The sequence below is a fragment of the Zootoca vivipara genome, chromosome 2, assembly GCF_963506605.1.
Source record: "Zootoca vivipara chromosome 2, rZooViv1.1, whole genome shotgun sequence".
In the NCBI taxonomy this organism is placed as follows: Eukaryota; Metazoa; Chordata; class Lepidosauria; order Squamata; family Lacertidae; genus Zootoca; species Zootoca vivipara.
Window position 1 is genome coordinate 7,072,604 of NC_083277.1, and position 25,479 is coordinate 7,098,082.

Below are 25,479 nucleotides of genomic sequence, written 5' to 3' on the forward strand. Positions count from 1 at the left end.
CTGTGCTGATGTAAAAAATTGAGGTTTGGCTTTTGCTGCCCAACTCCCCAAGGGACTCTGAGTCGCCTAAATCCAATGGATGGAGGAGGCAGGAGGCAGTGAAAAGCAAGGCTGATCTTTCTTTTTCTATTGCAACAGAGTTCCCTCCCCTCCTTGCAAGGAAGTAGGAGAGACCCTGAACAAATAAATAGAGACTTTTGAAATTGCCCACCCCTTAGCCCAAGACCACCCCAAAAACATCATACATCTCCCATAGAAATTTGAGCATGAGACTTCGCTCCTGTCTGCCTGGATATCTGAAAATGCATTCCCTGGGCAAGATGTTAAATACTTTAGTTTCTAAATTCTTACAAACTAACACCTCTTGACAGTTTAACAGAAACTTAGCGGGATTTGCAAGTGAAAAGGCAATGGGGAAGCTCTCCCCATCTCCTTCCCCCAACTGCAAATGAATATTTGAGGTCATTTTGAAATGACCCAAAATGGCTTTTTGGGATTGTTCTGTGTGCTAAAATAAAGTATCGTTTCTCTCAAGGCATTTTCCTATGTGTGCAATTTAAATTTTACAACAGTGCCCATGGGGAACATGCGAGTAGGATCCGAGAACAGAACCATTTTCTCCCCCTCCTGAAGCTCCTAGAAATGTATTGAGAAGCATTTCGGCTTCTTGACCATGGCTAGTAGCCATTGATAGCCTCAACCTCCAGGACCAATATTTTAAAGCCATGTTGGTGGACATCCCTGGCTTCTTGCGCTGTGTGAAGAAGCGTTTTCTTTTGCCTCCTGTGGCAGAGAGTTCCATAATCAGTTTTGCTCTGCTGTCCTGGAAATAAGACTTTTACTTTTGCCTATCTCGAATCTTCCAATGTTCAGCTTCCTTCGATTTCCACAGGTTCTCACATTAGGAGAGAGGAGGAAAAGAACCTTTCTCCATCCTCTTTCTTCAATCAAGGGAAGATTTGTGGAATATGAAAACTTGCTCACTACTCAGAAAAAACCATTTTATTGGTCCTAACAAAAAGTATCATTATCTTTAAAAAAAAATATTATTAGATTCCAACCCTTAGCCATGCTTCACCACAAAGGGAGGAAACACAGCAATGCAAGAACACAATATTAATTATAAGAGAAAAAGAGTTTGCAATCAAAAGAAAATGGTGGGTTCTTTAAAATAATAATAATAATAAAAACGCTTATATCTCAGGTGTAAAAAGGTGCTTCTTCAGCCTATGATGAAAGCTATACTGTACAATTAAGGTGCCAGAGGAAACGCTGTCCCTGTGTGCAAAAAGGGGATTTCCCCACTGCCTATGGAGGAGTTAAAACGAGAGAGTTCCTTGGAGGACCCTTCAGCTTCCTAGAAAGAAGGAAATGGAAGTGGTAAAAACATAACCCAGGATGTAAACACTGGAAACCCCCTTTTCCTGTTCCATTCTTTTTTCCCGTCCCCCCGGAAACTGACTCTTTTTTTGCTGTGGGGCTATGCATTTAGGCGAGGTTATTATTACACAATCTCTTCGTTTTGTTGTTGGGGCTGGAGCTCCTGAATGAGAAGCCCGATTCTGGGAAGAGAAGGAGAGCAGACCAGATCAAAGTGGGGAGGGGGGGGAGGAATCGCACCTGCAGAGGGAGGTGCAACAGGTGAGAGGTGGTGAAGCCCAGGCGTTTCTGAGACACCGTCTCCTGCTGATTGACTGACGTGGGTCTTGCACGATGGAATGCTTCCTAGTGGTCCATAATGCCTTGCACCTAGAAAGCTAGCAACCCAGGGTTCTAGCCTCCACCTCCTCCCTGATGTATGACTAGCTTTACATAATACCCCAGGCACAATCTCCAGGTCGCCCACCGAAGGGTAAGATGTGAAGGGGATATGCTCAGAGTGATTTGCAGCAAAAGGGGGGGGGGCTTTGCATGCAGAAGTTCCTGGGTTCAATCTCCCGCTACATTTGCAATCTTGCTGTACACAGCCATGATTATTTTATGAGAGGGCAGTATATCAATGCAGATATACTGTACTATCTATCATCTATCATGTGTCTGTTTGTCTGTCTATGTCTTTGGCACCTCCAGGTAGGGTTGGAAATGTTCCCTGCCTGAAATGACTTTGCCCATGATTTTACAGAGTACAGTGGTACCTCGGGTTACAAACGCTTCAGGTTACAAACGCTTCAGGTTACAGACTCCGCTATCCCAGAAATAGTACCTCAGGTAAAGAACTTTGCTTCAGGATGAGAACAGAAATTGTGCTCCGGCGGCACGGTGGCAGCGGGAGGCCCCATTAGCTAAAGTGGTGCTTCAGGTTAAGAACAGTTTCAGGTTAAGAACGGACCTCCGGAATGAATTAAGTTCTTAACCAGAGGTACCACTGTACTTGGCTGGGTGGGTCTGACTGTAGAGAGCCGTTTCTGATATTCCTGCATTCACTGGGCTGCCATATGCCTTGAATTTCCCGGACATAGCTGGTATTCTGCCCTCGTAAACAACGTCCGGGCGTAAAATCGCTGAACTGCCCAGGAAAATGGAAAAAGCTCAACAGCTTTTGTGTCCGGATTTTCACTTTTTGAAATATGGCAGCCCTGTCGCCACCATCTGGTGTTGGGGGCACGTTCAGTGACCGGAGCTTCCATCTTCAGATTATAAACCAAAATAGCCGTAGTGATGGCATTTCTTCTTCTTTTATGTAAAGGTTGCGGATTTGAGATGTGTGTTTGCTTTGTTTGTTATTGAGGTGTGTGGATTTTTAACCTATGAGGCTCTGTGTGATACAGGGACTCCCCATCCTCTCTCAGGGGCGGGGGCATTTGCTTATGTGATCCTCACCCCACAGGTCTCATTCTCAATGAGAGGATAAATCTGTGGCCACAGTGTGGCATTTGTGGTTAGAGTGCTGGGCCAGGAGATGGGACATGGGTTCAAACCCCCGATAGGCCGTGAAGCCCACTATGTGACTTTGAGGGCCAGTCACCTGCCTCTCAAGGGACCCAGGTGGCGCTGTGGGTTAAACCACTGAGCCTAGGGCTTGCTGATCAGAAGGTCGGCGGTTCGGATCCCTGTGACGGGGTGAGCTCCCGTTGCTTGGTCCCAGCTCCTGCCAACCTAGCAGTTCGAAAGCACATCAAAATGCAAGTAGATAAATAGGAACTGCTATAGCAGGAAGGTAAACGCCGTTTCCATGTGCTGCTCTGGTTTGCCAGAAGCGGCTTTGTCATGCTGGCCACATGACCTGGAAGCTATACGCCGGCTCCCTCGGCCAATAATGCGAGATGAGCGCGCAACCCCAGAGTCGGTCACGACTGGACCTAATGGTCAGGGGTCCCTTTACCTTTACCTTTACACCTGCCTCTCAGCCTAACAAACCTTATATGAAGAAGGAGCAAAACATCTATGCCACCTTGATCTCATTGGAGGAAAACGATGGGATATACAATGGTACCTCTGGCTAAGAACTTAATTCATTCTGGAGGTCCGTTCTTAACCTGAAACTGTTCTTAACCTGAGGTACCACTTTAGCTAATGGGGCCTCCTGCCGCCGCACCGCCGCGGCCGCACGATTTCTGTTCTCATCCTGAAGCAAAGTTCTTAACCCGAGGTACTATTTCTGGGTTAGCAGAGTCTGTAACCTAAAGTGTCTGTAACCCGAGGTACCACTGCAAATGAAGTAAATAAATGAATAAGAAAGATAAGAAAGAAAATAAGCTGGCATAAATTGTTTGCTGATGATATTGAAGCAAATGTTTATTTGTGTTCCTTTCTTCCTCTCCCCCACACTCTGGAGAAGAAATCCCCTTTCCTGGGCACCTACGGAAATATTCGGAGACTGTCAGTGTCCTGTGGAGGCATTGCCACCAGCCTGCAGATGGAAGACCCGCTAGGCCTCAGACTGGTGGAAGGGTCAGAGGGATCTGGGGAAAACCCTCATGTTACCCAGAAATACCCAAGAAGGATGCCACATTCGCAGCAAAAGGTGAAACAGGAGCCAAGGGAAGGGATCCTTCAGTGCTGGGAAGCCCAGTGGCAGCAGTTCCTGAAGGAAGTGGAGTCTCCTGACTTGGGGTGGGGGATCCCAGAGGAGCCCACCCCCTGGGACAACACCAAGGCCTTCTTCGCCTCCTTTGAGCAAGTGGCCAAAGCCTGCCAGTGGCCCAAAGAGGGGTGGGTGGCTCGACTCCTGCCGGCCCTCAGTGGACAGGCCAAATGGGCTTTTGGCAGCTTGGAGGCCAGAGACAGAGAGGATTATGGGAAAGTGAAGGCGGCCATCTTGCGCGGGGACGCCATCAGCAGGGAGAAGCAGCGCCAGCACTTCCGGCGCTTCTGCTACCAGGAGGCCGAGGGGCCGAGAGGGGCCTACAGCCACCTCCAGGAGCTCTGCCACCGCTGGCTGAAGGTGGAGAGGCACACCAAGGAGCAGATCCTGGAGCTGCTGATCCTGGAGCAGTTCCTGACAATCCTGCCATCAGAGATCCAGAGCTGGGTCAGGGAATGCGGCCCGGACAGCTGTTCCCAGGCAGTGGCCCTGGCGGAGGATTTTCTATGGAGGCAGAAGGAGACAGAGAGATGGGAACAGCAGAAGGTGAGGAGGTCTAATCCAGGTGGGAGGAACCTCAGGTACTGTGGGCCAAATGCATATCCCAGCCCCCCTCAGGACACTTCCCAGGCTACACCCCTAACCAGCTCTGCTTCAGACCCTCCTTGAGTGTTTATTGTCTGGCTGGGGTGAGAAATAATAATATAATAATAATTTATTACTTATACCCCGCCCATCTGGCCAGGTCCCCCCAGCATCTCTGAGCAGCTCCCAACAGATTATTAAAAGCACAATTAAACATTAAAAAGTTCCTTAAACAGGGATGCCTTCAGATGTCTTCTAAAAGTCAGGTAGTTTTTTATTTCCTTGACATCTGATAGGAGGGCGTTCCACAGGGCAGGTGCTGCTACTGAGAAGGCGCTCTGCCCACTTCCCTGTAACCTCACTTCTTGCAGGGAGGGAACCACCAGAAGGCCCTCGGAGGTGGACCTCAGTTTCCGGGCAGAATGATGGAGGTAGAGACGCTCCTTCAGGTATACTGGGCCGAGGCAGTTTAGGGCTTTAAAGGTCAGCACCAACACTTTGAATTGTGCTCGGAAACGTACTGGGAGCCAATGTAGGTCATTTAGGACCAGTGTTATGTGGTCTCGGCGGCTGCTCCCAGTCACCAGTCTTGTTGCCGCATTCTGAATTAGTTGCAGTTTCCGGGTCACCTTCAAAGGTAGCCCCACATAGAGCGCATTGCAGTAGTCCAAGCGGGAGATAACCAGAGCATGCACCACTCTGGCGAGACAGTCTGCGGGCAGGGAGGGTCTCAACCTGCGTACCAGATGGAGCTGGTAGGCAGCTGCCCTGGACACAGAATTGACTTGCGCCTCCATGGACAGCTGTGAGTCCAAAATGACGCCCAGGCTGCGCACCTGGTCCTTCAGGGGCACAGTTACCCCATTCAGGACCAGGGAGTCCTCCACACCTGCCCGTCCCGTGTCCCCCGAAAACAGTACTTCTGTCTTGTCTGGATTCAACCTCAATCTGTTAGTCGCCATCCATCCTCCAACCGCCTCCAGACACTCACACAGGACCTTCACCGGCTTCACTGGTTCTGATTTAAAAGAGAGGTAGAGCTGGGTATCATCCGCATACTGATGAACACCCAGCCCAAACAGGATGCTGGACTAGATGGGCCATTGGCCTGATCCAGCAGGCTGTTGCTGTGTCCTTATTGTCACTAAAGCATTGCGAGTTAGGTCCAGCCAGGAATTTGCAGACCTTTGGCTAAAACGGATTCATGTTTCTTGTTTCAGGAGCCTCTGCCGGGCGAGAAGGGTGCTGTTGGTTTCTTAGGAATGGAGCGAACCTCTGTGCTTCCAGGCCAGACGCAGCCACGCAGAGAAGCAAAGGAGGAGAATGACTGTGGTCACAGCCTGCTGGGTAAGCACAGAATCACAGAATTGTAGAGTCAGAAGGGATCCCAAGGGGTCATCTAGTCCAACCCCCTGCAGTGCAGGAATCACATCTAAAGAACCTACCAGCGATGAGCTGCTGGGCTCATTAGATGTCACATGACACTAATAAAGTTAACAGAAATAACAGAGGTAACAGAAATCACTGGGTTAAAGGTCACCCAAATTCCAGAGGTAGCATTGTTATAAATTTACAAGGGGGGTGGAAGATTCCCAGGCCGTGAAGGACTTGCTCACAAATTTATTGACAGCTGCACGAATTATTGTAGCTAGGAAGTGGAAGGAGCGAGCAGAATACAAAATGGAAGAATGGTATAAAGAAGTGTGGGATATAGCTATTACCAATAAATTAACATGTGCCATTAAGGTAAGATGGGGAATATGCAGGAGAAATGATTTTGAGGAGATATGGAAGGTGTTTGTAGAATTTGTACTGTTAAAACGGAAAGGGGTCAAACCGTCCGCAAGAGGAGTTGACATTTTGGGAGGCTGGATAGTTACAATGGAATGGTCTCAGGGGTGGGGTGCCCATTGTTATTCTTACTTATTTATGACTATTACTTTGTCAAAAAACACAAACAAACAGTTAACTCCAACTTTGAGTGGTGCAATTTACTGCCGACTCGCTCTTTGACAGGTTCACTGGCTTGATCCCTCAGGCTAATCTTATATTCTAAGTCTTTCTTTCGATTCCAACAGATTACAGGCAGACGAACGAGCACAACAATCTTCAGGCAAGGCCCACGCCAGTTGAGTTGCACCGGGCATCCCAAAGGAGGTCCGTTGATTGCAGCCCCCGGGGTCCTGAGCAGGGGCAAACTGCTCCGAAGGAGCTCAGACCCAAAACCCAGCAGGGAAACCACATCCGCAACAGATCGGTGGAGTCCGTTTCCCCCGCGGCAAACGGAAAGATCCTTGGCGAAAGCCCGCTGCCCCAGACGCAGAAGATGAGGGTCGTGTCCAGGGAGGACTTCGGACAGGCCTCGGGCGAAAACGCTCCAGAGAGGCCCTACCACAGGTGCTCCACCTGCGGGAAAACCTTTGGCCAGAGCTCGCACCTTCTCTTCCACCAGAGGACCCACGACGTGGAGAAGCCGTACAAGTGCACCCAGTGCGGGAGCAGCTTCCACTCGCGCCAGGGCCTCATCTACCACCAGCGGAGCCACGCGGGCGAGAAGCCCTACAAGTGCTCGTTCTGCGGGAAGACCTTCAGCCAGAGCTCCCACCTGCTGGTCCACTGCAGGAGCCACACGGGGGAGAAGCCCTTCAAGTGCCCCGCCTGCGGGAAGTGCTTCAGCCGGAACTCACTGCTGACCGTCCACGAGAGGACCCACACGGGGGAGAAGCCCTACAAGTGCTCGCAGTGCGGGAGCAGGTTCCACTCAGGCTCGGGGCTCATCAACCACAAGAGGATCCACGCCGGTGTGAAGCCTTACAAGTGCGCCGAGTGCGGGAGGGACTTCATCCGCAAAGCACACCTCGCCAGGCATCAGAACGTACATGGCGAAGGCAAGGGTGGCACCTGACCCTCCTGTTTTATGCCACGGGACGGGTGGGACGCTTCTTTTGGGGGGCTTTCTGTTTGGAAGACGAGAGAACGTGGCAGAGGGATGCTATGCAGTTTCTGTTTTAGGAAGAGGCATCCTTTAAATGAATCTGGGGCCAAAAATAAACTCCTTTTTGTTAACCACTCTGTAGTGCAGGCATCCCCAAACTGCGGCCCTCCAGACGTTTTGGCCTACAACTCCCATGATCCCTAGCTAACAGGACCAGTGGTCAGGGATGATGGGAATTGTAGTCCAAAGCATCTGGAGGGCCAAAGTTTGGGGATGCCTGCTGTAGTGGGTATGGGGGCAGAATTTGTCGCCTCTTCTGGAGAAGGAAAAAACTTAAACACAAAGCAGAGTCTCCAAAAAATAGAACAGAGGCAATTGTACTTCATCCAGCAGAGGTTAACTTGCTACTGAAGGCAAATGAGCATAATGGCCACAAATCCAGTACATTCAGGATTGGCACAGTCCATAAAAATCCAGTTTCAGTGCTTACAAATAAAACTTACAAACTTATAATAAGACTAAACCTTAACACCAGAGCCTACAGAAACAGAACACTAGAACAAAGAGATGGAAAGTAAAACCCAGGAACCGTCTGGCCTGTATTTATAGTCAGCATGACCTTAACAGAAAGAAATAAGAGAACCAGTTTAAGCCAGCTGTACTCAGCTTCTCTGAAGGTATAATTATAACCCAAACAATCATGAAGCTTCTTTCATACAGAGAAGCTTCCAGAAGCTTCCAGAAATCTCTTGAATGAATTAGAACAGGAAAGATCTCGACACATCAGATCAATACTTTCTGCACCAAGAAATGGAAACTGACAGAATTCACAGGTCATGTCAGCCTTGCAAACAAGCCCATGATACTTATTAGGCTGTGGGACTTTTAAGTTTTTATTATAACTAGCCTGCTAAGAAGCTAGTATGAGAGCCGGCAAACGTTTGCGGGATCAGTGGGGCTGTTTGGATGTTCGGCTTCCAAAAATCACTCGAAAACTGGAACACTCACTTCTGGGTTTTGATCGATCGGAAGCTGATTTGTTCGGGAGCCAAGGCATTCAAGATCCAAGGTACAACTGTATTCAGATTCAAAGCAGCTTACAGCTGTTTCTTGGTTCCCCTCTTATTTTCCTTGCTCTGAAGGGTGTCCCATTCCAAAAGCCAGAGGGAGATGCCTAGCAATCAAGAGACAGGTCTGCAGCCTTTAAGCTTCCACTGAGGAAACCTAAACTCATCATCCTGGATTATTAGCTAGAATCAGCTTTACAAACAGGTGGTGTGTCCAGAGTCAAGAGCACACACACACACACACGAGATTTTCACATAAAAAATAACCTCAGGTGGATATTGATTGTGGGACAGGGAAGAGGGAAAGGGAAATAAAAGATAAAACACAAGAGAAGAACGTATATGGGCAGAGAATTACTATGTACTGCATGCATTTCCCCATAAACATTTCAATAAATAAATTTCTTTTGCAAAAAGTGATTAAATGGTTTTTAAACTGTTGCTGTTAACTGGTTGGTTCCATGTTTTGTTGGGGTATTGTACAGTGTGGAAAGTTCTCAGGCAATTCAGCCATACCCAAACAGTTACTAAGTTTTTTAAGGAGCAGTGTGTGTAGCTCTTGTATATAAGAACATCGTAAGAACCATGCTAGATCCAGCCCATCTAGTTCAGCATCCTTATCTCACAGTGGCTGACCAGGTGCCTGTTGGAAATCCACAAGCAGGATCTGAGCACAAGAGGACACTTTCCCCCTCCTGTGGTTCCAGCTAGTGGTATTCAGAGGTATACTGCCTCCGACAGAGGAAGTACGTTTCCCAGTACGTTTCCGAGCACAATTCAAAGTGTTGGTGCTGACCATTAAAGCCCTGAACGGCCTCGGTCCAGTATACCTGGAGCGTCTCCACCCCCATCATTCTGCCTGGACACTGAAATCCAGCGCCAAGGGCCTTCTGGCGGTTCCCTCACTGCGAGAAGCAAAGCTACAGGGTCTTCTCGGTAGTGGCGCCCACCCTGTGGAACACCCTCCCATCAGAGGTCAGAGAGATAAACTACTGTACTACCTGACATTTAGAAAATACCTAAAGGCAGCCTTGTTTAGGGAAGTTTTTAATCTATGATATTTGATGTATTTTAATGTTTGTTGGAAGCCGCCCAGAGTGGCAGGGGAAGCCCGGCCAGATGGGCGGGGTATAAATAATAAATTATTATTATTATTATTATTATTATTAGTAGTAGTAGTAGTAGTAGTACAACATAGCTATCATGTCTGGTAGCTATTGCCAGCCTTCTCCTCTGTGGATTTGTCCAATCCTCTTTTAAAGCTATCCAAGTTGGTGACCATCACTGCCTCAAGTGGCAGGGAGTTCCATTGTTTAATCATGTGCTGCGTGAAGTACTGAGAACAGGATGCTAGAGAACAGGCCAGTAGACTGATCCACCTTGAGCTGCTCTTAACGTTCTAATATAGCAAGCGGAGCTTTTGCTGATTAAGCCAAAACACAAAGCGGCAGAAAATATGCATCAATACTGAAATTTGTCAGCAACTAAGCCAGACGGGACGCAGGTGGCGCTGTGGTCTAAACCACAGAGCCTAGGGCTTGCCGATCGGAAGGTTGGCAGTTTGAATCCCCGCGACAGGGTGAGCTTCCGTTGCCAGCTCCTGCCAAACTAGCAGTTCAAAAGCACGTCAAAGTGCAAGTAGATAAATAGGTACCGCTCCGGCGGGAAGGTAAACGGCGTTTCAGTGCGCTGCTCTGGTTCGCCAGAAGCGGCTTAGTCATGCTGGCCACATGACCACGGAAGCTGTACGGCAGCTCCCTCGGCCAGTAAAGCAAGATGAGCGCCGCAACCCCAGAGTTGTCCGCGACTGGACCTAATGGTCAGGGGTACCTTTACCTTTTTAGGCAGAGGGCCTTCTCAGTAGTGGCACCCGCCCTGTGGAACACCCTCCCATCAGAGGTCAGAGAGAGAAACAACTACCTGACATTTAGAAAATACCTAAAGGCAGCCCTGTTTAGGGAAGTTTTTAATCTGTGATATTTTAATGTATTTTAATGTGTGTTGGAAGCCGCCCAAAGTGACGGGGGGACGGGGACCCGGCCAGATGGGCGGGGTATAAATAATAATTTATTATTATTATTATTATTATTATTATTAGCCAGACAGATAAACCAAGACCAAGTCTTCCAGGACTCACAAATGTGGGACGGTCTCTAAGTGCCTTCAGTCCGCGAAGGTCCAAGCATTTGCCCTAGAATCGGAGAGTTGTAGAGGTGGAAGGGACCTCCCCAGGGTCATCTAGTCCAACCCACTGCAAAGACAGGAATCACAACTAAACATTTTGGGTCACAAAGAAGCATACAGGAAGCAACAGAAACCGGCCAGTTTTCATTCGCCCAGTTTGTGGTTTGGAACAAGATTCATAGAATCGTAGAGTTGGAAGGGACCTCCCCCCGCAATGCAGAAATCTAAACTTCATCAAACATGACAGATGTCCTTCCAACCTCTGATTCAAATCCCCCAAGGAAGGAGAGTCCACCACCTCCAAAGGGAGTCTGTATCGTACTACAGTACTTTGAACATTCATGACTTTGCCTGAAGTATTCTGGGAGATGTAAGAGGTGAAACTCAGAAAATTAGAATACCGTCGAAAAGTGCATTTATTTCAGTAATGCAACTTACTGTTTTTTATTTTTCTTTTAATTTTTACAAATGCTTTATTTTGGAAATCCCACAGTAATAAAACAAAAAGTTACAATAATACAAAAATAAACATCGCTATTACATTCCATTAATTACATTCCACTTATAAGTGACCCGCCTAACGACAAATAATTACAACAAATGAAGGCTTGACATATCTTGCTTTGCATGTCATGCATCTATCTCATATATTGGTTTTACCTTTTAAGTTGCATTACTGAAATAAATGCACTTTTCGACAATATTCTAATTTTCCGAGTTTCACCTGTAGTTTGTTAAGGGTGCTGAGACACTTCTAGGATGTGGTTCCCAACGTGGGGCACCCTCCTCCCACAGGGGGGGTCATTTGATTTTAAAGGGGGACTATTCAAGAACGAGTTAGACCAAGTTAATGGCCTTTTAGGCTTCCTTCACGTGAACAGGAGTTCACTTTTTGAATAATGTTATATCTCACGGGGGGGGGGGGTGTCTATGAGATGCTGCTACTATTCCCAGTTCTCTGTGAAGAAGGGTTGATTGTTCAGTCACTTTGGAAGGGGAGTTGGCTCTTGTGCCCCCAGGAGGGAACCCCTGAGGGTCATCTAGTCCAACCCCCTGCAATGCAGGAATCTCAACTAAAGCCTCCATGCCAGGAGGCCATCTATTCTCTGCCTAAAAACCTCCAAGGAAGGAGAGTCCATCACTGTGCTTTGGGTTTATTCTGAGCATTGGATTCAACCTTGACTGGCGGCTGCTGCAGGATTGCAGCATAAGGATAGTGTGAGGATTGACCCCTCCTCTTGGAGAGATCGGAAAGGCTCTCCGGGAATTGCAGCTCCGACAGCGAAAGACTACAACTCCCAGAATTCCCCTTTGCCCAGAAAAGTCCAGCCGGGCGTGAGTCTGACTCTCCTCTCGTCAGTTCTGTGCAGAAAGAGGAGGAGCTTTCTCCCCCCCCCCCCAGTCAATGCTAAGAAGGCAGATGGAGCCCGTTGCACACAAAAATTAAAATAATATACCCACCTAGAATCGGGGATCAGAGAGAGAGAGAAAGAAAAGTGTGTGTGTGTTTATGTGTGGATCCAAACCTCCCCTTGTGGAATTGGATCTGGGCCAGCAAGATCATTGCAACAGCAGCTGGGAGAGGGAATGAGAGAGCCAGCAGGAGATCCAATCCAAATGTTCCCATGAAGAGCTAAGCTCCTTGCGTGCTTCCATTGAATGCATGCAGTTTTCTTGGGGCCGGCGGGTGCTCTTGGGGCGCACGTGGCGTCACGGGGGGAGATGCACGTCTGAACGGACGCAGGAACAGGGAAGATTGGGGACGGGCATCTCTTCAAACACCAAGCCGAATCAGAAGGTGAGAGCACTTCCGCACTTCCTTCCTTCCTTCCTTCCTTCCTTCCTTCCTTCCTTCCTTCCTTCCTTCCTTCCTTCCTTCCTTCCTTCCTTCCTTCCTTCCTTCCTTCCTTCCTTCCTTCCTTCCTTCCTTCCTTCCTTTTTAGCCAATTGTTTTTATTGAGTTCCCAAATTATTGCACGTCATTGCCAAATGCATGCAATTTAATGCAATTTTCCAAAACTGGCTTCCAGAGAGCGCTTCCTCTTAAGTGTGTGTGTGTGTGTGTGTGTGTGTGCGCGCGCGCGCATAGGTGCCAACTTCCTGGGTGCCAAAGCACCCACAAAATTCCCCATGAGGGGGCTGGGTACCCAAAGGCTCCGGGTACTCATGGTCACGGGACCAAGTTGTCATTCCTCTCTCTCTCTGTGTAATAGAGATCACTTCCATGTCTAGGATCTGCTTGGCAGGGATACAGAGATCATAGAATCATAGAGTTAGGAGGGATCCCGAGGGTCATCTAGTCCAACCCACTGCCATGTAGGAATCTCAGCTCAAGTATCCCTGACAGATGGCCCTCCAACCTCTGCTGAATAACCTCCAAGGAAGGAAAGACCACCACCTCCTGAGGGAGACCCTTCCACAGTCAAACAGCTCTTATCGTCAGAAAGTTATTCCTTTCTTGTAACTCAAAGCCATTGGTCTGGGTTCAAACAGAAGGTTTTTTAAATGTTTACTGTTTTATTATGTTTTTATATATGTTGGAAGCTGCCCAGAGATGGGCAGGGAATAAATAATAACATTATTATTATTACATATTATTATTATTACATATTATTATTAATATTATTTCTATTATTATTATTATTATTATTATTGAAGAGGACGTCCCTATTTTCATCGGAGAAATGTTGGAGGATATGCAAGTTTAGCACTCATTTCTGTATCATTTGCAAACAGCCCCCCGCCCCCGGAAGCAAATACAATCAAACCTCAGTTCTCAAATGACTCTGTTGCCGAATGTTTTGGCTCCCGAACACCGAAAACCTGGAAGTAAGTGTTCCGGTTTTCAAATGTTTTTCAGAACTCGAATGGCTTCCGAGGCACGTTTCTCTCTCCCATCCACCCCCCCAATTGAAATTGGCAACAGCCCTTTGGTTTTCGGTTTTCGAACGTTTTGGAAGTTGAACGGTCTTCCGGAACGGATTACGTTCAAAAACCGAGGTTCTACTGTAACAGAAATTAGTGTGAAGCTTGCACTATATTCGCAACCTGGAACTATATTCCCAGATGGCACTATATTCCCAGATGTGGCTTTCATGTTGTGTGAATGCTCAACTGTAATGTCAAAATTAACAGGGAAATGTCAGGAAAGCAGAAGATATGTCGTGCGACTGCAGCCTAAGAGAGAGAAGCTTGAGGTGGCTGTCAACAGGAGAAGGCGAGGCTCTCTTAAACTTTTAAGGTTTGAAGTGCGTGCAAATGTCTGTGCACCTGTACCTTGCACTCAAAGCGCCCTTAATACAACTTTCAACTGTTGTGGCTTCTCCAAAAGAATCCTGGGAACCTTTGTTGAAGAAGTTGAAAATAGGGGGTCCCCTGTTCCCCTTGACAGACCATTCCCAGAGTGGTTTAGCAATCGGCTCCTCTTTCTGGGGAACTCTGGGAATTTGCGTGAGGCTCAAATCTTAAGGTGGATGAGTGGAAAAGCATCTTCTTTGTATGCAGTTTTGATCCCTGGCAATGTGGAAGGAAGGAAAAACATTCTGGTTCCCTAATAACCAGGTAGAATGTTCCGGAGAGGGGAGGAGTTACATGGCAGTTGGTCCCACCCAGGGCAATGCAATGGGCTTGTGTCTGCCGTTGTTCTAAGCCAAAAAATGGCTTATCTTCTGAGTTAGCCAATAAAACTCGGAGACGAGGAGTTGGGAGTCCGTTTTGTTTATTGCAAAGCAATAAGGTTATAGTCAAATCTTTTTGCAAAACTGCAACCCCGCCCAAAGGTTGGGCAGGGGTATTTATAACATTTCAGACAAAGGATTTCAATTTAACCAATCACATAAATCATTACATCATTTTATATTTAATATTCATCATCTCATTTCATATTTAATATGTACGTCATTACCTAATCTAATACGCATGTGCAATAAGCGTTGCTAACTAAACTTTGATTCTTACCGTGATCTGTTACTTATTGTTAGTTTGCATGTATGGGAACCTGTGTTACGTGTGGATGTAACAATTTATGTTCTAGTTCATGAATTGCTCCTTTGTGATTTACGTATTAGCTGACCTTCTATCCCAGTAGGGACGGCTTCTTGCTGAATCATCAGTTTCTTTAAAGCAACAGGTTACCATAATTCACTAATATAAGCATATTCCAGGATTTATAGGGATTTACATTATCACCTTAATTGGGCCCCTTTGGGCCCCTGCTACACCGTGAGGGGGGGTGCTTATATGCATATACTTTGTATATCCATCCCACACAGCCAGAATATTCAGTGGGGATGATGATGATGATAATAATAATAATAATAATAATAATTTATATCCCGCCCATCTGGCTGCGTTTCCCCAGCCACTCTGGGCGCTCTCAACAGAATTAAAAGCACAATAAAACATCAAACATCAAAAGCTTCCCTAAACAGGGCTGCCTTCGGATGTCTTCTAAAAGTCAGGTAGTTGTTTATTTCCTTGACATCTGGCGGGAAGGTGTTCCACAGGGCGGGTGCCACTACCGAGAAGGCCCTCTACCTGGGGAAAGAGATGCCAACAAGGAAAGAGTTTGGAAAGGTTTATCTCACCTGCCTGTTTCCCCCCTCCCTCAGACAGACAGAAGCTCAACGCACCCACCTCAATCACGGTAGTTTATTCTGGAGTTTTCCAGGAGTTTGTCCCGGGATGGAAATGGAAAAAGATGTTCCCGACGGCAGTACGCAAAAGGAAAGCCCCGGGAAATCCACTCGCATCCTCCAGGACAATGTAAGCCGCAAGCCCAGGATGGGCTTCAAGGGAGAAAGCGATACCCCTGAAGCAGTGCATTGTGGGGGATCGTGCCGGAGAGCGACTCTGGGCCAGGTGAAGGAGGAGCCGGAAGATGGTTTGGCCCAGTCCTGGGAAGCCCAGTGGCAGGAGTTTTTGAAGACGATAGAGTCCCCTCACTCGGAATGGGGGGTCCCCCAGTTGCCAGAGGAGCCCAGCCCCTGGGACGATGCCCAGGCCTTCCTGGCCTCCTTCGAGCGAGTGGCCGAAGCCTGCCGGTGGCCCAAGGCTGAGTGGACGGTCCGTCTGTTGCCAGCCCTCAGCGGGGAAGCCGAGCTGGCCTTCAGCAGCCTGGAGGCCGGAGACAATGAGAATTATGGGAAAGTGAAGGCCATCATCCTGCGATGGGACGCCCTCACTAGGGAGAGGTGGCGCCAGCACTTCCGCTGCTTCCGCTACCAGGAGGCTGAGGGGCCGAGAGGGGTTTGCGGGCAGCTCCAAGAGCTCTGCCGCCAATGGCTGAAGGTGGAGAGGCACACCAAGGAGCAGATCCTGGAGCTGCTGATCCTGGAGCAATTCCTAACCGTCCTGCCGCCTGAGATCCAGAGCTGGGTGAGGGAGCACAGCCCGGAAACCTGCTCCCAGGCAGTGGCCCTGGCCGAGGAGTTCTTGCTGAGGCAACGAGAAGCTGAGAGACTGGATAACCAGGTGAGAGCTGCCATAAAACTCTGGTTGTAAGTCTATTATTCACTGTACAGTCATACCTTGGGTTGCATCTGCTGCGGGTTGCATTTTTCCAGGTTGCGAATGCAGCGGACCCAAAAGTCTTTATTTCCGGGTTCCGCTGCGCGCGCATGCACAAAAGCGATCTATCGTGCTTTCGCGCATGCGTGAAAGCGCCGCTCAGGTTGTGGACTTTTCGGGGTGCGAACGGCACCCCAGAACGGATCGGGTACGCAAGCTGAGGTACCACTGTATCATATTATAGATTTTAACAGAAATAAGTCATAAAATTCAGCGGAAAAAGCGGAAGACCCAGTAAAAATCAGTCTATACTCTAATCAGTTCATGGATCAGGTCCAAACATGTGCTAGTATCTATTCCACCTGCATCTGTTCATACAGTCCAAGCAATCCACATGAAGAGTTGCTATAGTTCCACAGAATCCTTTCACAAAGTCTGACAAGGATTTCCGGAATATTAACCTTGTTATGGTGCTGGAGGAGACTCTTGAGAGTCCCATGGACTGCAAGAAGATCAAACCTCTCCATTCTGAAGGAAATCAGCCCCGAGTGCTCACTGGAAGGACAGATCCTGAAGCTGAGGCTCCAATACTTTGGCCACCTCATGAGAAGAGAAGACTCCCTGGAAAAGACCCTGATGCTGGGAAAGATGGAAGGCACAAGGAAAAGGGGACGACAGAGGAAGAGATGGTTGGGCAGTGTTCTCGAAGCTACGAACATGAGTTTGACTAAACTGTGGGAGGCAGTGCAAGACAGGAGTGCCTGGCGTGCTATGGTCCATGGGGTCACGAAGAGTCGGACACGACTAAACGACTAAACAACAACAACAACCTTGTTTCGCCATCCTGGGCTTCATCAGTAGTACAAGCGCATATGATGTAACAACATCGTGGATCTGTGGCATAGTAGTAGCTGCAAACTTTGTGAAAGGATTCTGTGGACATGTTTGGACCTGATCCATGAACTGATTAGAATATGAACTGATTTACTGGGTCTTCTGCTTTTCCGCTGAATTTTACGACTTATTTCTGTTAAAATCTATAATATGATACAGTAAATGATATATTTACAGCTGGTTACGTCTCATGTAGGTATTGAGTATGTTTTACATAACCAAAGGTTTGATGTTGTTTTGATAAAACTCTGGTTGGCAAGTTACACCAAACCAGGTGTGGGGAACCTCTGGCTTTCCAGATGTTGTTAATCTACGACTCTCATCACTGTTGACCACGCTTGCTGGTGCTGATGGGGGATTGTCGTCCAGCAGCATCGGGAAGGTTCCTCACTCCCGGAATAAACTGTGGTTTGAGCGCTCTGCCTTGCTAGGATTTAACTTGCGCGATTTCAACCACCTGTGCTACTTGGTTTAAAAAAGAGAAAATTCATATTGTGAAAGGCCTATCTGGAAACGGAGCAAGTTTTCAGAACAGGCCTGAAAGCAGGCAGCAATGGTGGATTTGGAGAGCCTATCCCCTTTGACCACGCTGGGCACCACAACTATGACGTCCAATGGAAAGCAAGAGGTTGAGGAGGGGGGATTTGGGCAGCACACAGAGCGCTACTGAAATTTTGAGATGCTGTAGCCAGGGGCGCCCCCTGACAATAATAGTTTTTAAAAAATATTATTTATACTTTTCAGGTATATACATTTCACTAGTTTTACAGTTATTTTAACATTTTAAAACTTGACTTCCTTCCCCCTCTTTCTGCAGTTCCTTGAATTTATTTTTATTATCTTCTGCATATCCAAATTAACTTACTCATTTATTTAACTTCTTTAACTATATACTCTTATGTAGCTGCAGGTTATTACAGTAATCCTGCCAGTGTTTTTATCTGTTTACAATTTGTCTGTAAATATTAATCAAACCATTTACATTCTTTTATTTTAAAAAGTTTGCTATCTTGATTTCTTATTCTTCTGGTAAGTTTCGCCATTTCTGCATATTCCATAAGTTTTTGTATCAATTCACCCTTTGCTGGGACTTCTGCTTCTTTCCATTTTGGGGCGAGTAACATTCTTGCCGGCAATAATGGTTCTGACAGGTGTGTTTGTGTGCGTTAGGGTGATGACTTTTTTTACAACCTCATTTCCCTGTATCATAATTTGATGTGCTTTCATTAGATTAGATAAAATCTTACTTTCAAAGAGATTTGATTAAAAAAAAACCTCACGCACAAAATGCTTTAAAAAAATTTATCTATCAGTTTTTTGACCATTTTTGAAGTCACTGTAAGCAGATATAAAATTGAACCCAAGCTTTAGAGTCACCTATATACAACATTATATAGTGTCATCAAACACGCAAGGAAGCTTTTTTTAGCTGCAGTAACAGTATAGACGCCGCTAGAGGGCGATGTTTTGCTACCTCTTCTGTAGGTTCTTTTCCCAGCATGCCCGGCAGGGTCTGCTGGCTGAGTTCTGAGGTCCCAAAAAGAGGCTTTTACCTTGCGCAGGTGTGACTTTTGTATACCCTATGTTGCTAAGAACACTCCCCATTGTGGAATGTGGTGTGTCCAGATTTGATACGAAATATATATAGAATTGTTAATACAATTTTATGAAATGGTAAAACGGCATAGGGACCCAGGTGGTGCTGCCAACCTAGCAGTTCGAAAGCACGTCAAAATGCAAGTAGATAAATAGGAACCGCTACAGCGGGAAGGTAAACGGCGTTTCCATGTGCTGCTCTGGTTTTCCAGAAGTGGCTTTGTCATGCTGGCCACATGACCTGGAAGCTATACGCCGGCTCCCTCGGCCAATAATGCGAGATGAGCGCGCAACCCCAGAGTCGGTCACGACTGGACCTAATGGTCAGGGGTCCCTTTACCTTTAAAACGGCATACAAAAAAATTAAAAACGGTTTGTGCGTAACCCTTTTAAATATTTCAATGGAATATACCTCATTTTAGTCATTAATAGGCAAAAGTTCATCCATTTGTGCTACAGGAAATAATTTTTGAGGGAAAAAAAATGAAAAAGTCATCACCCTAGTGTTCGTAGAAAATAGCCCTACTAGGTATGTCCTCGCTCCTGACACTTTTGCCTCTGTCCTTGCCCGCAAACGGCATGTGACCCTTGTTAGGCTGCCGTGGTCCTTTGGCTGAAAAAGGTGAACAGGCCCCTCTCTGCTGTTGCAGGTATTATTTGAGGAGGACAAGGAGGAAGTGGGTTCGCCTGAGGTTGACCAAACTCCTCCTGATGCTGTGCAGAGGCCGGCCAACGTGGAAACCAAGCAGGAAGACGGCAGCCACTACGATGGGGATCCCTGCCCGTTGGGTAAGTGTGGTGGATGGCCTGCCATTGTGCTGGGCTCAAGATCAGACAGTGTGGTGGACATAGCTTCCCACACACAGTCCAGAGGAGCAGTCCGAGTTTGGGGGGGGCAGTCAGTCAGAGGGGGGGGGGAGAGAGACGTGCTTTTCTCCCAGCTAGCCGAAAGCAGTGTGCTAGAGCCCCCTGTAACGAATTGACATAGTTTTAAAATATTTTAATTCAGCCTGGTTTTGCAAGGGTTAAACCCACATCCAGCCTGATGGACTGGACATTCCAATGGAGGCGGGTCTCCTTGGAGCTTAAAAGGAGGGAGGAGAGCGCAAGGGAGTGGGAGCGTGGGTGGTTGCAGGGACAGGGTAGTGCAGGGTTTAGATGAGGAATAAGCAAGTTCCATATTACGTGTTTGATACCAATAACATATGACAGTAATGAAGCTTGTACACGCATGCATCTTTAAAGCAACCATTATGAATTTAAGTTAATAAACTTCAATCAGTTATGTGCCAAGGAGAAATCATCTTTCTTATTTCCAGCACGGTATCGAAAACAGCATAGGTGGAGGCTCTTGAAAGGACAAAACTTCCCTCAAGAGTGGCGTTGATAGTTTGTGTCCTTGAGGAACATGGTATAGGCTGAAGGTGGATGACCTGGGGTGTCACTAAGTTGCCTAAGCGGATAGGCAAGCTTTTAAGAGTGAGGGATTTCAAGCTGAGGGAATCTCTTCACTGGGGACAAAGGGATTAGTCGCACAAACAATCTCGAGTTTTCATAAGATACCTGGCCACGTGTGTTGGAAGCAAACTCTGCTTACTAGTAAAACCAAGATTGAAGAGGGGTTTGTAAATGACCCAGGGAAATAGGGAGGTGGATTTTGCCTCAGGATTTCCTAGGAGTTCCTTTAGTACCCTGTTTTTCCGAAAATAAGACGTAGCCATAAAATAAGCCATAGCAGGATTTTTAAGAATTCAAGGAATATAAGCTATACCTCGAAAAGAAGCCATAGTGATAGGCAGTTTAACCTTGGTTAAATTGTACCATACTTAATAAAAAAAATAAGACATCCCCTGAAAATAAGCCATAGTGGTTTTTTTAAAGGAAAAATAAATATAGGTAAGATGGTGTCTTATTTTCGGAGAAACACGGTAAGTGAGAGAGAAGATGGGTTCCTTAGGTGCTCTTTTAATAATAGAGTAAGAGGGGCAACCATCACACCTTTTTAGCATTAGGTGGACGGGATCCGTCGCACCCCCCTTTCCAGAAGGAGGAGAGAACGTACCTTATCAGGACAGTGAGAGCAGGCTGGACATGGACCAACCCTCTGGAGAGCGGCCATTAGTCACCTCTCAGGAGAGGGGAAAATCTTCGGCAGAGGAAGGGGTGGGAGCTGACCCTGAAAGCCCAAGGGCTTGCAGAAGAACCTAAGGTCAAAGAGAGGTGTCCAAGGGGTGGACATTTTCGTGTTTCCTGCTGGAGGCAAATCTTCTTGTAATTATCACCACTGCGTGCTGTTTATCTAAGCTGGCAACCTGCCAGCTCCTGACAGACGGGAAACAGAATACGGAAGTTTGGGATGTTGCTCTTTTTGGAGAAACTGTCAGGCAAATTCAGAGTTTCCGGGGCCAGAGTAAGGAGAATGATTTTGTAACAGTTTGGTTCGATTTTAGGTAAGGAGGAACACGGTCAAGAACTCCCTCTTGCTTATGAACATATTTGGTTAAACATAACGTAAATGTTAATGTTCTGATCAGTTTCCCTTGACATGGTAGGGTTTTAGAATTCTGTTTTTGAGTTCAGTTAGGATTACTGAATCTGGTTTAAGTGCCCACCTTGCAGCCCAAGGTATAGCCTCTCAAGCTATTGCATACCCGTGGCTTCTTTTGTGTTGTTTGTTTAAAGAAATGTATGTTTCAAATTCCGTTCCAACAGAATGACTTTGAAGCTTTAAAAGCACATAGAGCTGAAAGAGGAAGTGGGAAAGAGCGTCACTCTTCCAACTTCCTCCTTCAAGTCTTATGTGCTTTGCAAGGGAGAAGAGTTTAACCATCTTCACCACTCTTCTGAATCTTCCAAAATCCAGCTTCATTCGATGTTCCTGAGTTCCTGAGTTACGAGAGAGGGGAAAGCTTTCATCTGCCCACTTTCTCCGCACACTGCTTAATTATACACTTGGTCATGTTGCCTTTTTCTTTTCTCTAAACCAAGTAGCTTGGTTGTCTTTTGTAGCCCTGTTTCCTCTAATACAGGTATGGAATTGTTTGGGATTCCCACTTTTTGTCTTCAGCAGGCAAAGGATGGATGGTCGCAGATGAGGAGGAGAAATATTTGCCCGAAGATTCTGACACGCTGGCGCCACGTGGGACTTCAGCATGGAAAGAAGAGGAGAGTCTTTCTCCGTGTCACGAGCTCAATAGTTCCTCGGCAAGTCGGGGAAGAATGAGGTGCTGTCAGGAAATCCACCCAGCACAGGAAGCAGAACTACCCACTTCCTGTGGGGAAGGTCCCCAGGTCCCCAGTGAACCCATGATCCAAATAGAGATTGATGCCGGTAAGATACAGAACCCTTGTGGCAAAAGCAGACAAAACTCCACTGACTCCCTCTTCCTAGAGTGGCCCACTGGAGGCCGCAGTGGGAAGCTCCCAAGCCAGGGCCTGAATGCAGCAGCGACAGTCTCCCCACTTGCGATTGCAAGCAACTGGGATTCAGGGGAAAGACTGATTCCGACAGTGGAGGTAGATTGCAGCCATCAGGGCCAGTACCAATCAATAGGTTTATTCTCCATGATTTGCACACATTAAATAAATAATGCCACTATCAAATGAGCAAATGGATTAATAAAAATGACACCACACCCGGTGATAAACAGGCAGCCGGAGATGATAAAAATCAAACAAAACATTGAAAACGTTGGGGAGCGGGGAGGGGAAGCAACCACCACAGCTTTATGATTAATTGAGAAAGGGGTGTGGGGGTGATGGAAAGAAGATAAAGTCCCGACCAGAGAAGAATGGCAGATTTGAGTTGATGGATTATGCCAAAATGGCAAAAATGAACGGAAGGATCAGAAATCAGGAAGACCAAAAGTTTAATAAAGAATGGGGAACATTTACAATTTATCTTAAAAACCACTGTACAGTCGTACCTCAGAAGTCGAACAGAATCCGTTCTGGAAGTCCATTCGACTTCAGAAATGTTCAATTTCCAAAGCATGGCTTCTGATTGGCTGCAGCAAGCTCCTGTAGCCAATTGGAAGCCACAGAAGCCCTGTCATACATCTGGCTTCCAAAAGAACGTTCGAAAACCGGAACACTCACTTCCAGTTTTTGATCGTTCTGGAGCCGGAATGTTCGACTCCCAAAGCGTTTGGGAGCTGAGGTACGACTGTAAACAGTGGAAATTGTTAGTAGGATTGGAAAATAACACTAGTAGTTTAATGGTGAATTTTGGATATACTGCAGATGTAAAAGATTTGGATTAGTATAAAAGATGCAGGAGGAAATGATTAACAATAGGACCCGCAAAGGGGAGGAGGGAAGTCCAGGAGATTCTATAGAATCATTGTCTTTATGTTGTATGTTGGATTTGTGATAGTAAAACTGTAATTTGAAAAACAAAACAATATTTTTTTTTTAAAAAAGAGAAAGGGGTGTGGGGGAAATCTGAGCCACTTAGTGCCCCAGAATGTAGGGCACCAGTACCCAAAAAGCCCTGTTCACTACCAATTTATTACTATGGGGGGGAAATGGGAATCTTTCCTTCCCACTGTCCAAGCCACCCCCAAGGTTGCATTCAGTAATATTTGTTCACAGACAAAAAGTCCCCCACAGACTTTTGCACAGATGATGGGAGTGTCTCGTGGAAGGTCCCAAGCCTTTCCCCCCTTGATATCTTTTTTGGGTTCTGTCTTTATTCTTGCAGATGATGTGGGGGAGAATGAGGAAGAACGAGAATTACCTGGGCTATTGTCCAGAAGAGATGGGCATGAAGAGTTGAAGGAGATCTTTTGGAATCGAGATGGACCACAGATGGAGGAAGACAACCACACAGGGGAAAATAAACACCAATCCGTTCCTTATCAGGATGGGAACTGTTATGACATCCCAGATCAACAAGAACTGGCAGAAAACAGGAGAGTCAAGGGCCTTGATATTTGTTGGAGAATACACACAGAAGAGAAACCAGATCAGATCTTAGTGTTTGGGAAGAGCTTCACTGAGGGCGGAAACATTCCAGAATTTCAAATGCTCTGTGAAGAGCAGAAACCTTACAAATGCTTCGTGTGTGGAAAGTGCTTCACACGGAGTACCAACCTTACTTCTCATCAAAGAATCCACACAGGGGAGAAGCCCTATGGCTGCCCAGACTGTAGCAAGAGGTTTTCTAGTCAGTCAGATCTTATTAAGCATAAGAGAATTCACAGAGGAGAGAAACCATACAAATGCTTTGTGTGCGGCAAGAGCTTTAGCCAGGGTGGGCACCTAACCTCGCACCAAAGAATTCACACAGGGGAGAAACCCTATAAATGCTTGGAGTGTGGGAAAAACTTTAGCAAGAACACCAACCTTACTTTGCATCAGAGAATCCACACAGGGGAGAAACCATACAAATGTCTAGAGTGTGGGAAGAGCTTCACTTGGAATTCAAACCTTACCTCCCATCAGAGAATTCATACAGGGGAGAAACCGTTCAAATGCTCAGATTGTAGTAAGAGCTTCTGCAATCACTCAACGCTTATTAAGCACATGCGAATCCATACAGGGGAGAAGCCCTATAAATGCTTTGTGTGCGCAAAGAGCTTCAGTCAGAGCTCAAGCCTCACGGCACACAAGAGAATCCACACAGGGGAGAAACCGTATAAGTGTTCTGATTGTGGAAAGAGCTATAGCAAAAACACAAATCTTATTTCACATCAGAGAATTCATACAGTGGGAAAACTGCATAAGTAAATTGTTGCATTAATGCTTTGATGTATACATATAGGGGAAACCATAGAAATTAAACTTTCTACACATGAAGAAATCCAGCTACCATCTTATTAGATATTCACACACACAAGCTGCATAAATGTCTAGATGTCTGTCTGGAGACCAAGTTATAAGTCCTGGAAATCCATATGAGTGACAGTGGACAAAATTGAAGGGGGATGGCAATAGTTCAATAGTCCATTGTTTCTCTATCAGTCAGTTAAAATGTAAACGGAAGGTTAGTAATTTTGGTGGGCAGTTTTTCCTAGATATATATTTCTTTTTGTCAACATTATGCAAACTACATCGAAATAAACATTTCTTCCAGGTTTTTAAGCAGAACTGTGGTTCGTTGCTTATTGTTTACATTTGCTGCAAATGGGGGGGGGAGATTTCATAAAGCTTTTGGAATTGTTTTGGAAAAGCTTCTTGAGTGATGTATATTGATTATGTTATATATCACACACACATATACACATATACAGTTTAAACCAGGGGCTCTCAAATGGTGGCCTGCAGACTGCCAGTGGTCTATCAACTCTGCTTCAGTTGTTGAAGTAGAAATTCTGTAAAACACATTATCGGAGGCCAGAGTCGCTACACAAGAGTGAGGCCTGACCACACAACTGGTAAGAACCAGTTTAGGAGGAAGCTAACAATGACTGTTAGAATGAAAAACCAGTCCAGGTAAGGTGCAAGGAGGGCTCTGCACATACAGTAAAAAGGCTGGGTTGGGTAAGTGTCTCTATGGTTTATAGTTGGATGAGAAGGTGATTCTTTGGCGATCACTTGTAGCTAAGATTGCCTTTCATGTATATGGTTTTAACTGTGAGTCCAGAAGTGACTGTAGAGGCCATTTCTGGATCCACATGTCCTTCCACAGTGGGGACGTAGGTTTCCGGGTGGGAGCCGATCACGGTGATGGTTCGCAAAGCATG

General features: G+C 46.5%; 1 protein-coding gene across 1 annotated transcript; it reads left to right on the forward strand.

The window, feature by feature from the left end:
• The first annotated feature begins 1,469 nt into the window (after positions 1 to 1,469).
• Positions 1,470 to 24,918, forward strand: LOC118080212 (uncharacterized). Its single transcript, XM_060270893.1, has 9 exons — positions 1,470 to 1,497; positions 3,779 to 4,570; positions 5,830 to 5,956; positions 6,688 to 7,506; positions 12,388 to 12,593; positions 15,410 to 16,267; positions 19,444 to 19,582; positions 21,861 to 22,124; positions 23,496 to 24,918. The coding sequence occupies exons 1-9, from the start codon at positions 1,483 to 1,485 to the stop codon at positions 24,521 to 24,523; spliced, it is 4,248 nt and encodes a 1,415-aa protein (XP_060126876.1). The 5' UTR covers positions 1,470 to 1,482; the 3' UTR covers positions 24,524 to 24,918.
• Positions 24,919 to 25,479: the final 561 nt, after the last annotated feature.

Coding starts and splice junctions, on each gene's coding strand:
- LOC118080212 (XM_060270893.1), top strand. Junction 12,594..15,409: donor ACACCAAGCCGAATCAGAAG/GTGAGAGCACTT, acceptor TCCCTCAGACAG/ACAGAAGCTCAACGCACCCA. Junction 19,583..21,860: donor TGGGGATCCCTGCCCGTTGG/GTAAGTGTGGTG, acceptor TTTTGTCTTCAG/CAGGCAAAGGATGGATGGTC.